The following is a 15,518-nucleotide window of genomic DNA, read 5'->3' as shown; positions in this document are numbered from 1 at the left end:
AACAATTTGGAAAAAAGGCAGAAATCCACAGCCAGGCAGAGGGCAAAGTCGAGGGGGCTGGCCAGGGTCCAAGAGCCTCCATGATGGACTGACTGGGACAAGCCCCCGCGGCCACTGCTGACCCCACCCGGCCTCCGTTCAGCTGGGCTCTCCCAGCTGGGGGGGAGCTGGCAGGGGCTCCCCTCCCCCTCACTGCTGGGCAGGAGGCAAACAGCTTCTAATCTGTTTCACGATCAGTTAACCGAAAATTCAACCCATTTTTGAGAATTTTTGTGTCTATTCAAATATACCGTTCTCTTTTCTTTCCCCATCTTTTTGGCACTTTAAGCGTATCTGCTGTTACATGTCTACCAACGTGTGCTTGTTTTGTTTCCTTGTGGGCGTCCTTTTCTACTTCAGCCACTTTTGAACATTATAAGGAATTTCCAGCCTGTTTATCTAAAGAGTCTTTCTCCAAATTAACTGAATCTTAAATAATTAAAATTTTATATATAAAGACAAATCTTTTTAGGATACTCGAAAAAATGTTGAAGTACTCAAAAGGGGGTTGAATTTTAAAACATGAGGCAAACTGATCTTGATAACAGCTTAAGTTTTTTAGTATCCTGTGCAGACACTGTGCCGCTAAGCACTTTGTACGCATTGTTTTTTAACCCTCACAAGGACCCTGTGAGACAGGGACAATTTATTATTCTCATTTTTCAGATAAGGAAACTAAGGCTCAGAGATGTGAACTGACTTCCTCAGGAAGCTGCGATAAATGCCTAGCTGGAATTTACGTGCACGCTCCACAAAGCCCCCTGTACCGCCTTCTGGCCAGTGTGCCCATAGGCACAGGGCCACAGCTCAGGGTCCTCAGTCCCGACAGGGGTGGCAAAGGTGGCTCCTCAGAAGCAAGAGTGGGCCCACTCTGATGCCACGGACCTAGGCCTTAAGGTGCTGGAGTTCGGCTAGGAGGCTGGGTTTGGATCCATCTACCTCTGCCAACAGGCCGACAGATAACTGCCTGAATTAAAACCATTCCAATAATATGCCCACATCCAGCATCTACATCCAGCAAAAAAAAAAAAAAAGGCTCCCCTCCTCCCATACCTCCACACCAGAGAAGCCACACCAGAGCACTGTCTGAGCCTGTGAGAGGCGACAATCCCTGCCTCTTTATTAACACCTTACTCCTGGTGGTGTCCTTGCTGGCTGAGGGTGGAGAGTGGTGTGATGATTCCAGAACACTTTGGAGGCTTCAGGGTGATGCTGCTCATGACCAGAAGTCCCCCCAAAACTGGTGTTTAACGAGTTGTAAAAGAGGAGTTTTGAAGCATGCTCTAGGGACAAAATGAGGGAGGACATGAGAGGCCAAGAGCAACACCAAAGGGGGTTGGGCTCATCCTCCAGCTGTCAAGCTGTTAGGAAGAGCTCCCTAGAAGAGATTAAGAGCCTTTTGACTCTTTAGACCCAAGGCTCACATCCTTTTATCCTTCCATTCTCCACCCACCCACGCAAACCCTGTCCACCACCCATCCATTCATCACCCACCATTCACCATCTATCCATTCATCCATATATCTACCCATCCACCCACTTTCTTCCATCCACACATCTATCCATCACTCCCCATCCATCTGCCCATCCTTCTATCCCTCATCCATCCACCTACCCACTCAACTCTCTTCCATCTAATCACTCACCCCCCACTTAAATGTCTTGAGAGCAAGGACTCTATTTTTTTTTCACTGTGACACTCCAGCCCCTAGTGCAGTGCTGGCACATAGTAGGCGCTTAATAAATTTTCAGTGAATTTATCTCCCCATTTACGTACCATCCCATCCACTCACCCATTCCCCCATTCAACATTTTTGACCAGCTACAGTGCCCCACTATTCAAGATCCACAGGCTTCCACATTCTTTTTTAAGGAAGGAAAAGTCCTGGGGTCTGGCAGGTGGATAAGGGGAAGGTGTTAACTCAGGATGAAATCCTCAATCCAGTACCATTTGTGAAGGAGGGGAAAAGCACTGTATGGACAGACAAAGCCCTCACAGAGCATCCTGATAGATCGGGAGGTGGGAAGCAACTTGCACAATGCTATCAAGTTGATAGCATATTAGTGAGACCGAGGCGTGAGGATCATTTGAACTCAGGAGTTTGAGACCAGCCTGAGCAAGAGCGAGATCCTGTCTTTACTAAAAAACTAGAAAGAAATTAGCTGAACAACTAAAAATATATGGAAAAAATTAGCTGGGTATGGTGGCTCATGCCTGTAGTCCCAGCTACTTGGGAGGCCGAGGCAGGAGGATCACTTGAGCCCAGGAGTTTGAGGTTGCTGTGAGTGAGGCTGACACCACGGCACTCTAGCCCGGGCAACAGAGTGAGACTCTGTCTCAAAAAAAAAAAAAAAAAAAAAAAGCAGATTAGCTATTATGGCCCACGCTTTTCTGCTACTTCTAATACCCAAACCCACTGGGAGATATCAAATGTGCCAAAGGCACTAGAAAGTCATCTCCTTGAAGACAAGAACAGTGGTTTACTCTCCACTGTATTAGTGATACAACTCAGAGAAATGCCTATCCTACTAGTCCCCAGGCTTGATGGACCTGGCACATAATAGACACTTAGTAAACATCTGCTGACTGTCAGTTTCTTCTCTGCCTTCCTGAACCCCTCTCTCTTCCTCTGCCAGCCTGTCACATGGAGAGGTTCTCCAGGGCTCCCTCCTCAGCTTCCCCTCCCTGCTCACTCTATACAAACCCACCCCCGGGGCAACCACACACCCACTCTTCAACTGCCAGCTCCCCTGCTGACCTCCATATCAGCTCTCTCTCACCAGCCCAGGCCTCTCCCGTGTTTCAAACCCATATTTCCAACTGGCTACAGGGGATTTCCATCTGGAGTTCCCATGAGCACCTCAAACCCAATGTGTCCAAAGGTGAGAGTGTGCCTGCCACATGCCAGGAAGAATAGAAGGTGGGCGTGACAGAGTGGGGGAAACAAGGGAGCAGTTACAGACAATGAGAGCAGGGAGACAGTGGGCTGGGGACAGGAGGTGATCATGTGGGGCCCTGTAAACCACTGAAGGACTTTGCCTTTTACTCTGAAATGGGGGGCAATTGCAGAGCTCTGAGCAGAAACAGGACATGATCAGACTTCGGTTCCGCAGTCAGACACCTGGCAGTCTCCTGACTCCTTTTTCCTCCTGCCATTTCTATCAACTACCAAACTTTTCGATCTTCCTGGTCTTTTTCTCATATGTGCCCCTCCTCTCACCTCTGCTATTACTGTGGCAATTTAGGACCTAATTGTCTCTAGCTTGGTCTCTTTGAAATCATTTCTAACCAGCCTCCAGGCTCTGCCCTTTCCAGGTCACTGTCTCCACTTGCCACAAAAGTGACTGACCTAAAATTCCAACCTCCCTGGATCGAAGTCTCCAGTGGCTCCTTACCTATAGGGAGATGTCCCAGGACCTTAAGAAGGCACACGGGACAGTCTGCAGCGGTCAGGCCCTGCCGGCCTTGCCTCCCGGCTCCAGCAGCTAACCTGGTTCCGGTCCCACCTCTCCTGCCCTAATGCCAGCCCCCCCCCACACACACAGGCTCACACTCTCTCTGCTGGGACCCATCTCTGGCTTTGCTCATGCAGTCCCTCTACTGCTTGGATCTCCCGCCAGCCCTTTCTTCCTGGAAAATTCTTTCTTTAGGTGTCACCTTCTTCAAGAAGCTCCATAATTCCTTTCTTTCCTGTCCCAATTGAGGCTGGGATAAGTATTCTTCTCATTGTTTCCATTTCTATCACGGGCACGTGTCCATGTTATATTGTAGTTGGCCATTGACTTGTCTGTCCCCACACTGAACTGTGAGGTCTTCAAGGGTTGAGACTGTACTATTTATTTCTGTGTCCTAAGCTCCTAAGACGGGGACTGGCACATAGTGCAAACGTGAAAGGTTTGGTTACCACTGAGTGGCCTTGTCATCCACAGACCCTGTACACACCTTTTCACGAGGGGAGGGCAGGAGGTGTGCCTTGGTGTGGGTACGGTTTCTGTCGGAGCTGGAGATGGCAGAAGAGAGGCGAGAGGGCTGAGAACTCTGAATTTGAGTGTCAGGGCAGAAGAGAATAGAACTTTCTGGTTCAGAATTCCCCCCTCCCCTGCCGGGATGTCGTCAAACCCTTGCTCTCTCCCCTACAGGATTCTCGTCTTTCTCCCGGGACAAAGGGCATATCCCTTGAAGCCTCACTCACCGAGTGTCTGTGCCTCGGGTCTTGGTGAAGAACACTGGAAGTAGAGACCCCAGTCAGAGAAATGACTATCCCCATGGCCAGAAAGAGACGAGGCTGGGGTGGGAAGGGCTGAGGGGATTCCTGGACGGCAGTGAGGACTAGATGCTGGGTTAGTGGGTGCGGGGCCTGGGGCTGGCCGTGGGGTGGGGTGCTGGGCCCAGATTCCTGGAGAGGTCCGGGAAGGGAACTAGGCACATGGGAGGGTCTCTTGACACAGTGGTCCTGAGGTGGGGGTCACCGTGTCTGGATATCTGAGTCCCTTGGTCTTGTGTCTGCTTTTCCTTGATGGGCACAGTGTTCACATGGCAGCGAGCCAAAAACAAGGCTTCATCTGCGAGTTCTGTGCTGATCCGGGTCAGGAATTCCTCAGAACAGGATGACGAAACCTTCTGTGAAAGGAAGTCAGAGGAGCTCAGCCTGGGACCAGGCCAGGGACTCTGGGTCCAAGGAACCTAGTATTAGAGGGCTGGGTCTTGAGATTTGGCTAGAAGGCCCTGGACCTGGGGTCGGGGGGAGGGCAGTCTTGGGGGCCTCAGGGCCTAGTGCCGAGGGCTTAGGCTAGACTGCCGCTCGCCCTGGGACTGGGTGCCTAGGCCCAGGAGCTCGTCATGTCATTACACTCCCACCTCTAGAGCTCCCCTTCGGTGCTCACCGGACCTCCTCCGCTGGAGGAGGATACAGCCTGAGGCTGCCGGCTGCCCTTTTTCTCCTCATTCCTGGTCGGTGTGGACGCCATGCCCCTGCGAACAGTCAAAGCCTGCGTCAGGCTGAGAAACAGCCCACATCCCCCCAGAGCCCATCCCCAGGCCCGGACTTAAACAAGGCTTTTAGATGAAATATCCCGCTGTCTCCGTTCTCGTTCTGGTGGGGGGAAATTGTTGGCTTAGAGCTTCGAGAGGGAGGGGGAGCCCCCACCACCCCCTCTCCCCATTTCACCCAGAGGGTCCCCCTCCTTCTCTCCCAGGGCCCTTCCCAAGCCAAGGCAGCCGACTTGCAGCCCAGACCTGGCAGATGGGCTGAAATCTTGGGCTACTCGGCAGGAGGGGAGACGAGGAGGTCTAAGGGGCCCCGGTACAGGTCGCGGGGGACGGGGAGTGGGAGCTGGGGAGAAAGTGGGAGGCTGGGCGGCGCGCTACCCGCTACCCGTAGCTATAAAAACCTTGCTATTTGTGGGTGTTCCACAGCCCCGTCGCTAGGAGATTAGGAGTTCTAGAACTAAAGACGGGGGTATTTCCCTGGATTGCCCCGTTCGCTCCTCCGGCCTCTGTACCCCTGCGGGTCCCTTCTTGGGGGGCACTGAGCCAAGCGCCAGAAGCTTGAGCAGTTTGGGAAGATTACGCAGAGGGGAGCCTGGGACCTGATCCTCCCGCCACCAGGGGAACACAGGCCGCAACCGCGCCCGGGCCGCCCCCCAGCCCCTCTAGCCGCCGCGCAGCCCGGGGCGGGCGAGGGCGAAGGCGGCCGGGGCGTTAGGGGGCGGCGACGAGAAACGTGGACTGTACTAAACAGCCGGGGCTCTCGGGGACGCAAAGACTCGGGAGGGCAGAGTCTGATCGCCTTATCTTTGTCTCCGGGAAGTCAGACCCCCGCGAAAAGGAACGCAGAGCCATCCCTCCAGGTCTCCTTCTCTTTTGCTCTTTCCGTTTCGCCCCCTCCGTTTGCTCGGCGTCGGTCGCTCTCCGCTCCTCCCTCCCTCTGTGCTTGGTGGCAGCCGACGGAGAGGGGCGGAGGGAGGAAAGGGAAGAGGAAGCGGGCCGCTCTTAAAGGGGCCGCAGCCATCTTTAAGGCTGCTTTTTCCTTTCTCCAGTTTTGCCAGGACGCTCGCGGAAGAGCAGGTTCACGGAAGCCAAGCACAGCCGGCGCGGCGCGGGCCGCGGCTGGGAGGCGGGAGCGCGCGCCGGAGGGGTGGCGGGGAGGGGCTGCCCCCTGGAAGGGCGGGCTGTGCGCGCCCCGCGCCCCGCGCCCCGCGCCCCTCTGGGTCGGCCCCTGCTCCGGCCCTCTGCGCGCCTGGGCATCTGCGCCCGGGCCGGGGCGGCGGCGGGAGGGTGAGGCCGCAGAGCGGCGCTGGGACGGCGCTGGCACCTCCAGAGCGGGCCCGGGACGGCAAGGGGGTGGCCGCGATGCCAGGCGAGAATATCTTCCTGTTCGTGCCTAACCTCATCGGTGAGTGCTGCCCGCGGCTCCGGGCCGGAGGGGAGAGCGAGGGGCCTTGGCTCGCTGAACCCGCCCTGTCTCCCATTCCAAGGTTACGCCCGGATTGTCTTCGCCATCATTTCTTTCTACTTCATGCCCTGCTGCCCCCTCACGGCCTCCTCCTTCTACCTGCTCAGCTGCCTCCTGGACGCTTTCGATGGACACGCTGCCCGAGCCCTTAATCAAGGTAACAGACACCCCCTCCCAGCCAACCTTGGGGTCCAGAAACCCTCTGGCCCCTTTTCCTGCCTTCTCAGGACCTCAGAGGCACAGGGCTGTCATTCCCATCTCTGCAGATAGCAGAACAGAATGGCCTGGTTTTGTAGCAGAAGGCATTTAAGCTCTCTCTTGAGAAGCCATTGCGTGGGAGTGGTGTGGGTTAGCCAAACTGGACATGGCTGTGGCACTGCTGGAAGTCTCTCTGAATAAAAATCTATTCAACAGGTGTTTACTGGGGCCCTACTGTGTGCCCAGCACAAACAATAGGGATTTTAGAAGGCATGTTTAGGGGGAGGATGGAGAGGGAATGGAGATGGCTTCTAGAGGGTTGACTGATTCTTTAATTGGTCCTCCTGACCCACCTCTAAGACTTCCCCTAAGACATCAAGCCTCCTTGTCTTACCCTAGAGCCTTGGTTCTGGGGTTGATGAATTGTGGAGATAGTACCCCCACCCCCGCACTGTTCCCTCCACCCTCTTGTGCCATCTCATTGTGACCCTTGCCCTAGGCACGTGGACATTTTGGGTCTTTGTTTAGACTCTGCATTGGAGCAGTGTGCCAAATATGAGCACCTGTCCAGCACCCACTGTTCCCTAGGAGCCCCTTCCCACCTAATAGTCCCCATTTTTTCAGGAACTCGGTTTGGGGCCATGCTGGACATGCTAACGGACCGCTGCTCCACCATGTGTCTGTTGGTCAACCTGGCCCTTCTGTACCCTCGAGCCACACTTCTCTTCCAGCTCAGTATGAGCTTGGATGTCGCCAGTCACTGGCTGCACCTGCACAGGTCTGCTGCAATTCTGGGGGTGTTGACCAGTTGGAGACACTACAGTGGGGGGGGGGTGAGACTGGATGGAAGGGTGTCTGGGTGGTTTCAGGCATCTTGGGAGGTCTCCTTTTTAGCTCCACATTGTTGAAGGACACTCTGATGATCCTCAGTCATGATTACAGTTGGATTAAGCAATTCCTGAGACCCTTCTGGCTGGATATTCTAGGATTCCAAATGGGTGACAGCTCATAGCAAGGGTCCTGGGGGCTTCTGAAGGTGGTGTTTGTTTGTTCGTTTGTTTGTTTGTTTTTGAGACAGAGTCTTGCTCTGTTGCCCTGGCTAGAGTGCCATGGCGTCAGCCTCGCTCACAGCAACCTCAAACTCCTGGGCTCAAGCGATCCTACTGCCTCAGCCTCCCGAGTAGCTGGGACTACAGGCATGCACCACCATGCCCGGCTAATTTTTCTATATATATTTTTAATTGGCCAGATCATTTGTTTCTATTTTTTAGTAGAGACCGGGTCTCGCTCTTGCTCAGGCTGGTCTTGAACTCCTGACCTCGAGCGATCCACCCGCCTCAGCCTCCCAGAGTGCTAGGATTACGGGCGTGAGCCACCGCGCCCAGCCTGAATGCAGTGTTTGAATGCTAACTCTGCCCCCAGCTAGGTAACTGTGTGGCTTTTGGCAAAATACTGGTCCTCAGCTGTGCCCCAGTTCCTCATCTGCCCAGTAGGGGTGATCCCAGCACCTGCTGCACAGGGCTGACGTGAGGATCAGGCGGATGGCAGTGGTCAGGAAAGCTCATAGACCCCCGTTTCCTCCCCAAGTTCTGTGGTCCGAGGCAGTGAGAGTCACAAGATGATCGACCTGTCTGGGAATCCGGTGCTTCGCGTCTACTACACCTCGAGGGTAGGCATTTCTGCCCCGCCCCCATGCATTCAGCTTATGGGCAGTCTTGGGCTGAACCCTGGCCCAGGTTAGGAGGAAACAGGCTCAGAGGAGGGCCCACCCAGTCTCTCCAGGGAGGAGGTTCCTGTCACCTGAGGCTTGGAGGAGGAGGTGGAGGATTGGTGGGGGGGGCTGGGAGTTGCTCCAGGCAGCAAGTGGGAACAGGTCCCTGTGTGCCCAGGGAGGAGAAACTGAGTGGCTGGACAGGGAGGGAGGAAGAGAGAAGCCAGAGGGGTCTGTAAGACCAGCGTGGGCCTATTCCAGGAGCATAGGCAGCCTCTGAAAGGATTTTTAAAAAGAAATAATCTGCTGAGACACACCTCCGCCCCCACTTAGTGGTGGCGGGTCGCATGGGGGTGGGGTGGCATGCCACCCTGCCTCTTTTAAGCAGCCTTTTGCTGTGTCTGCAGCCTGCTCTGTTCACCCTGTGTGCTGGAAATGAGCTCTTCTTCTGCCTCCTCTACCTGTTCCATTTCTCCGAGGGACCTTTAGGTAGGTAATGAGGGATGGCCAGGAGGGAGGGAAGGGGTTCTGGCCTGCCCAGGGGAAATGAAGGCCCCCTACCCTGGGCCCCTCACTTCCCTGCTGCCTTCCCGCAGTTGGCTCCGTGGGCCTTTTCCGAATGGGCCTCTGGATCACTGCCCCCGTCGCCTTGCTCAAGGCCCTCATCAGTGTCATCCACCTGACCACGGCCGCCCGCAACATGGCTGCCCTGGACATGGCAGACCGTGCCAAGAAGAAGTGACCCTGGAACTGCTGGACCCTGGCTGCCCACCTGCCCTGGGAGTCTCACTGTGCCACACGGCTCCCCTCCCCCTCACAGGAGGTCCCAGCCTCACGTCTTCCTAATGTGTTGTCCGGCCTCCTGGTATGGGGTCAGCCTCTTTTTGGTGATGTCACATTCTCTGTAATCCCAAGGACAGTCCCATCCCTGGGGTCCCCAAGGACTGGGGCTTCAAATTAGGACGGGTGCTCAGGAGGCCCTGCCCCTACAGGTGGTGCTCCTGGGGTGCCAGGCGGCCAGTCTGAGGACCGGGCATTGTCCCATCCTGCTGGCTCAGCCAGACGCTGGGGTCTGGCTTGGCCTGAGTTTTAGGGACACTTGAGAAGGGGAATGGTATAGGGGCCAGATTTCCCCAAAGACAGGGAAGTCAGACTTCTGCCTCTGGCCAGAGGAAGCCTGGGAGGGAAGGGCCCATCTGGATCCTTCCCTGTTGCTCTTCCCTGTGTCCTGTCTCCCCTGGCCCTGGAAGCCTCAATAATAAAGGTGGACGCTTCACTATTCTGGACTCAGTTTCCTTTGAGACATTTTTGGATCAGGGCCTGGGTTGAGGGGAGCTTGGGAGAAAGGGAAGATCCATCTGGATGCTTTTCCTCTAGTTGTTTGCTGTCTCACTTCTTCCTGTCACTACACAGTGACCTCAGAGGCTTTCCTTCCACCCACCTGCTTTATGTCACTGACTGTCTACACTGATTTGTATTGTTAATATTTTCTACCCCCACTGGAACATAAACTCCATGAGCACACAGACTCTTCTCGTTTCCTTCTCTGTCCTAGAATGAAGACCAGCCTTAACCTGGCATATCTGCCTAATAAATATTCATGAATCGATCAGCTGGTTTCTCAGCATGTGGTCCTTAGACCACCTGGAGAATATTTCTTAAAAATGCACCTTCCTGGACCCTGCACCAAACCTTCAGAGTCAGAATCTCTAGGGACGGCCCAGAAGTCTGCAATTTTAATAAACTCCAGGTGACTCTTCCTCCCAATGACGTTGAGAATCACTGTTCTTTCTTTGTGGCATTGTTCTGGGCATCTGTCCTTAGCAGCACCCCTACCACCTGAGCTTTTGAAACTATAGTGTTGTTGGACTTACCATATGCCAGACCCCATGCCAGGGTTTTTTTGCAGATGTTACTCATTTTATCCTTATAATAGCTTAGCCAAGAGGCTCCCATGTCCAAGAGAGCTAAAATTGATCAGATGTGTGCTGAGCCTCAACTGTGCTAGGCACAGGGGATTCAGTGGGAACTGGGCAGCTGGCTTCCCAGCCCCTTGGAGATCATGGGTTTGGGGAGGGGACGGAGGGACAGCGGTAAGAACGTGATAACACACTTAGGAAGGTGCTTGTTGGGGGATGGGAGTAGAAGATGCCACAGCATCTTAGGTTTTGGTGAAGGAGTGGGTATCTTAATTGGAAAGTTGGTAGGAATTGGGAGGAAAAGCTCAGTGCAGAGGAGAGGACTGATTGTTGGCTGAGGCAACGGCACACGAAGGCAAGGAGGCCAGAGAGCACCCGGGGAAGTTGCAGAAATTGAAATAAATCTAGATAGATGTGGCTGGAACATCAAGTGCTGGGGAACTGCAGAGCGGAGAGCTGGTGGGAGATGAGGCAGAAGAAACCAGCCGGGGTGGTGTTTGGACTTTATGTTTCTACATTAAAATTCATTTTATAGCCTGGCTTGGTGGCTTGCGCCTGTAATCCCATCTATTTGGGAGGCCAAGGCAAGAGGATCGCTTGAGGCCAGGAGTTCAAGATGAGCCTGGACAACATCGCCAGACCTCGTCTCAAAAAATAAAATTCAGGCCAGGCGTGGTGGCTCACGCCTGTAATCCTAACACTCTGGGAGGCCGAGGCGGGCGGATTGTTTGAGCTCAGGAGTTCGAGACCAGCCTGAGCAAGAGCAAGACCCCGTCTCTACTAAAAATAGAAAGAAATTAGCCAAACAACTAAAATATATACATATACAAAAAAATTAGCCGGGCATGGTGGCACATGCCTGTAGTCCCAGCTACTCAGGAGGCTGAGGCAGGAGGATCGCTTGAGCCCAGGAGTCTGAGGTTGCTGTGAGCTAGGCTGACGCCACAGCACTCTAGCCCGGGCAACAGAGCGAGACTGTCTCAAAATAAATAAATAAATAAATAAAATTCATTTTCTGTACGTGCTGTTCTGCTAACAAGCTACCGCCGTTCTGAGTGCCATTACCTGCATTAGCCTTGACTATGACAGCTGCGTTGTGCTGGGTACTATCAGTAGGACAACTCTGTTACGGTGCCTGTTCTCCAGGGAGGACGCACAGGCCCCGAGAGGTGCAGCCAGGCTAGTCTGGCTCTGGGCCCGTGCTCCTAACCTTTCCCACGCAGCAGCTCCGCCTCAGCGCAGAGCCAGCCGTTCATGACTGACCTAACCAGGCCCTGCCACCATGAACAATGCTGCCGGAAACCACCTCACACTGCTTTCGGGGGCTCTGGTGGGATGAACACTGAAGGGCTTGAAGCAGGGCAGCGGCAGGGACAGATTTGTGCTTGAGGAAGATACCAGTACACAAGGCCGAGCTGCGCTCCCTGCCCGGCCCGCTCCAGGTCAAGGTGGGAGACTGGAATAGGCTGCCCTCCCAGCGCCTACTCCGGGCCCTTTTCCTTCCTGTCCACTCTGCCCTCCGCAAGGTGTGCCCTCTGAGCACTGGCCCCAGCCCCAGAGCAGGTAGCCCTCTACCCGTCTGGCTCCCAGTGCCCTGACTGGCTTCTGGGCTGTTTGGTCCTAACCATTTACAGTGACCTCAGAAGTCTCCAAGTTATGTAACCCCAGCTGTATGTGATCTTAACGAGAGGGAGAGTTGGGGGGAGAATGTGAGCACCTTCCCCGCTGCGGGATCTGCGCCCGAGGGTCCTGAGGCCGGCAGGACCAGCCCTGAAGACTCAGGAGGGCTCTGAGCCCCTCCCACTCCAGGACTGTGCCGGTCCACGGGCTGCACTGAGCTCAGGAGGAACGTGCGGAGCACAGAGCCTGTGTCTGCCGCCCAGGACCAAGTAGCTCCTGATCTGGAGGTGAGCAGCGGAGAGACTCTGGGCTGAACTGGGTCCTGGCGTCACTACGTTTGATCTGGGGAATACAGTGGAGCCACATATGTGCAGTAAAACTTTCTGGAATTCAGCTATATGCTTACAGACTGAATGAATAGCCACCATGCAAGAAATCCCATGTGTTCATTCCACTCAGGGGCCGCGATTCGGAGAGGGCACGAGACAGGCACTGTGACTCTGCTGGTCCCCCAGGCGGTCGTGAGTCCTCGGCTCTTGCACTGCGATTCAAGGTCACCCTGACTTCTGCAACAAGCTGCAAGGTGTTTAGTGCCTCACACAGGACAGAAATCTACTTCTAACTCTTATCAAATCTTAATCAGGTGCTCCTGCCCCGGAGGCAGCTCTCCTGCCAGTGGCGACTCAGGAGCTCAGGCAACTCCCGTTTTATGATTCCTCCGTTTTCAGTGTGTGGCTTCCAGGATCGCCCTGCTTGCTTGCACCGCACACGTGGACGGAGCTGTGCATGGAGGACTGCATGGGGCGGGTTTTCATGGGAAGGCAGGGAATCGGCACTTACCACTTCCACTCTCATCCCATTGGCGACAGCTGGGTCATGAGCGCAAGCGAGGCTGGGAAATATAGATTAGCTATGGGCCCACGAAGAAGAGGAACTTGACTTGGTAAACAGGATCTTACCACACTGAGTGTGAGTTGGCTGTTGAAAGACAGATTTTTCTTATAAAAGGGGTCCTTAAATCAATGACTTTCACTGGTATTCAACCAAAGAAAAGCCATTTATTTGTTCCAGTGCTGGAGAAAAACAGGCTGTGTTGAACTTCGTCAGAAAATCTCACTGTTCTATATTTTATGGGCAATTTAAGGAACATTCAAGGGCAAATTTGGTAACTACTTAGAATCTGGCTCCAGTGTGAGCTGGGACTCCACTATATTTCCAGCAAGGAACTGTCCTCCCCACCATATGGTTGTGCCGGGCCCATCTTCATGCAGACAATTCGAGAACAGTTTGCCCTGTTACCTACCAGATCTTACAGTCCTGCAAGGCACGTGCAGTAGTCAGGCTGGGCGAGCTTATGCTATGGAAACAACCCCTCCGGTCTGTCCCTTACTATAGCACATATTTCTCGCGCCTGCTGCGTGTCTATTGTGAGTCAGCTGTGGCTCTGTTGCACACCACCATCTCTCTGGGACCCAGACTGATGGAACAGCCTCTATGTGGACCATTGCTGGTCACCCTTTTATACGGAAAAGGGAAGAGCGAGTATGGTGGCAATGGCACTTCTCGTTGCATTTCATTGGCCAGAACAAGTCACATGAACTTTGTCTCCACATGGAGACATCAAATTGTCAATTGAAAATGAGTCCAGAGCTCGGAGCTGGAGACACAGATTTTGAAGTCAATGAGAGATGATCTACCGTCACGAGCCTGGCTGAGCATGTACGGAGGTAAGAGAAGCGCACACAGAAACCCGCAATTTAGATAGAAGCTGAGCAGAGCAGCAGCCAGAGGCCAAGGAGAAAGAAAACTAGGTGGTGTCGGGGAGCCCGGTGTGGAAGGAGGGTGCCCAACTGTGCCAAATGCTGGGTGAGGCTGAATGGAGGACAACCCAACTACCGGCTTTAGCAGCAGGACGTCACAGTGATGTCAATCAGAGCAGTTTCCATAAAGCAAGGGGTGGAGACAGAAGCTAACTAGAGTGGTTTGAAGAGATAATGAGAGGTGGCGAAGGGAAAGAGAGACCACAGAACTCTGGGGAAATTTGGCTGTGACAGAACGGGAGGAGAGGGTAGGAGTCAGCTAAGGATGAGTTGTTTTATGTGGAAGAGAGTAAGGCACGTTTGTACACTGATGACGATGGTCCAGGCAGGAGAAAGAAGGTGATGGCTCGGGAGAGGAAGGTGGTCCGTGGGAGTGCAGCCCTGGGGACTGGGGAGGGACAAGGACCAGGAAGGACAGAGTCCGGATGCAGCAGATTTGCTGCTGGGAAGGGGTGAGTTCCTGCCCAATCTGCTTCTATTCTCTCAAGGGGGCGAGAGAAAGTGGGCGGGAATGTAGGAGGCTGAGAAGAGAGGAGGTGTGAGTGCTTGGCTGAAGGGGATCTCACACCGGACACAGGAGCACAGTCGGGGCGGTTAGGCCTCCCTTCAACTGTGCTGCCAAGATCAGTGCGGGGGCGGAGGGCAGCTGGCCGGGGCAGTGCAGGGAAGGAGGGGGCTTTTTCCACTAAATACCACAGGGGAGGGACAAAGCGCTGAATCTAAGCTGGGCAAAACTAAAATGAAGAGGGGCAGGGGGTTATCGACGGGAAAGTGGCTGGGGTCAAGGTCACCGGAGCATCGATGGGAGGAATGGTTGGTGGAAGGCAGAGCTGGGGCAGCAGGGCTGAGGTTTCAGAGGTGGTGTGGGTGTTGGTAATGGCAATGTCACAGTGTGCCCACCACAGATACTCTTGCCTGCTTGTCACTGGTCCCCAGAGGCCAGTAATAAACAGCAGTAACAAGTAGCACTGAACGTGTGCCAGGTACCAGCTGAAGAGCTTTAAATTAGTTACTTCTCTTGAGGGAAGATGTAGGAGAGTTTGGGGATGGAGGGCTGACTCACTCGCCTATTCCACACACACTGAGCCAGCACCGCTGCGCACTGTGTGCTAAATACAGCTCACACTTGAGTCAAACCACAGGCCACACAAACTCAACTTGGAAGGAAACACGGCTCATGGGGTCAGGCCACCACGGGGGAAAAGAAATACAACCCTAAAATAGTCATCATTACATTTGCACCTTGCACCAACCCAGCTCAGAAGGGGAATTGCTGGCTCATTTCACAGATGGGAAAAGAGATCAGAGAGGTTGACTTGCCTTCTCTTACCACACAGCAAGGAGACCCAAGCTCTTCTCTGCAAACCTAGGATCTTTGTAACTTCCTCAGCAAAGGAAGGCCTGGCACCTACAGCTCTCCCCGGCCCTAAGGGGCTGGCATGTCCAGGCTGATTGCGCCTGAATCCTCTCCCAAATAAGGGCCCTTGGTGGTTGTGGGGCAGGGTCGGGAGAGGGCACCTCCCCCCTCAATCCTCCCGAAGAGCCCAGAACAGAAGCCCAAGGGGGCACTTCAGTTCCTACTGCCCTGGGCAGAGTCCTCCCCAACCTGACACACCCCCATCTGCGGAGGGACAAGCGCAGAGTACAGGGTGCAGGCTGGGCACACCCACTGGCGCCGCCACAGTTGGTGCTGAAGGGAGCCCAGGACACGGGGACGCGCCTGCTGTTGCGGAGGGCGAGAAGCCAAGAAGAGGAG

At 54.3% G+C, this 15,518-nt stretch overlaps 2 protein-coding genes across 10 annotated transcripts; one reads left to right on the top strand and one right to left on the bottom strand.

Annotated features, from left to right (window-relative positions):
• Positions 1-957: 957 nt before the first annotated feature.
• On the bottom strand, positions 958-5,976 carry LOC123632758 (putative protein T-ENOL). 9 transcript variants are annotated; one of them, XM_045543382.1, is made up of 6 exons: positions 5,276-5,976; positions 4,929-5,011; positions 4,510-4,660; positions 4,233-4,266; positions 3,983-4,040; positions 958-1,322 (listed from the first exon to the last, which is right to left on the bottom strand). In XM_045543382.1, the coding sequence occupies exons 2-6, from the start codon at positions 4,983-4,985 to the stop codon at positions 1,287-1,289; spliced, it is 336 nt and encodes a 111-aa protein (XP_045399338.1). In that variant the 5' UTR covers positions 4,986-5,011; positions 5,276-5,976; the 3' UTR covers positions 958-1,286. The 9 variants fall into 9 exon arrangements, with proteins under 9 accessions (XP_045399338.1, XP_045399339.1, XP_045399340.1 ...); XM_045543383.1 differs by having other exon boundaries at positions 5,431-5,976; XM_045543384.1 differs by having other exon boundaries at positions 5,629-5,976.
• A 228-nt stretch (positions 5,977-6,204) lies between these two features.
• On the top strand, positions 6,205-9,682 carry CDIPT (CDP-diacylglycerol--inositol 3-phosphatidyltransferase). The gene is made up of 6 exons (XM_045543376.1): positions 6,205-6,434; positions 6,517-6,651; positions 7,317-7,470; positions 8,280-8,361; positions 8,811-8,892; positions 9,000-9,682. The coding sequence occupies exons 1-6, from the start codon at positions 6,392-6,394 to the stop codon at positions 9,143-9,145; spliced, it is 642 nt and encodes a 213-aa protein (XP_045399332.1). The 5' UTR covers positions 6,205-6,391; the 3' UTR covers positions 9,146-9,682.
• Positions 9,683-15,518: the final 5,836 nt, after the last annotated feature.

This window comes from Lemur catta, chromosome 2, assembly GCF_020740605.2.
Source record: "Lemur catta isolate mLemCat1 chromosome 2, mLemCat1.pri, whole genome shotgun sequence".
NCBI classification, from domain to species: Eukaryota; Metazoa; Chordata; class Mammalia; order Primates; family Lemuridae; genus Lemur; species Lemur catta.
Note: the sequence above shows the minus strand (reverse complement) of the source record. Positions and strands in the feature narration are given on the sequence as shown.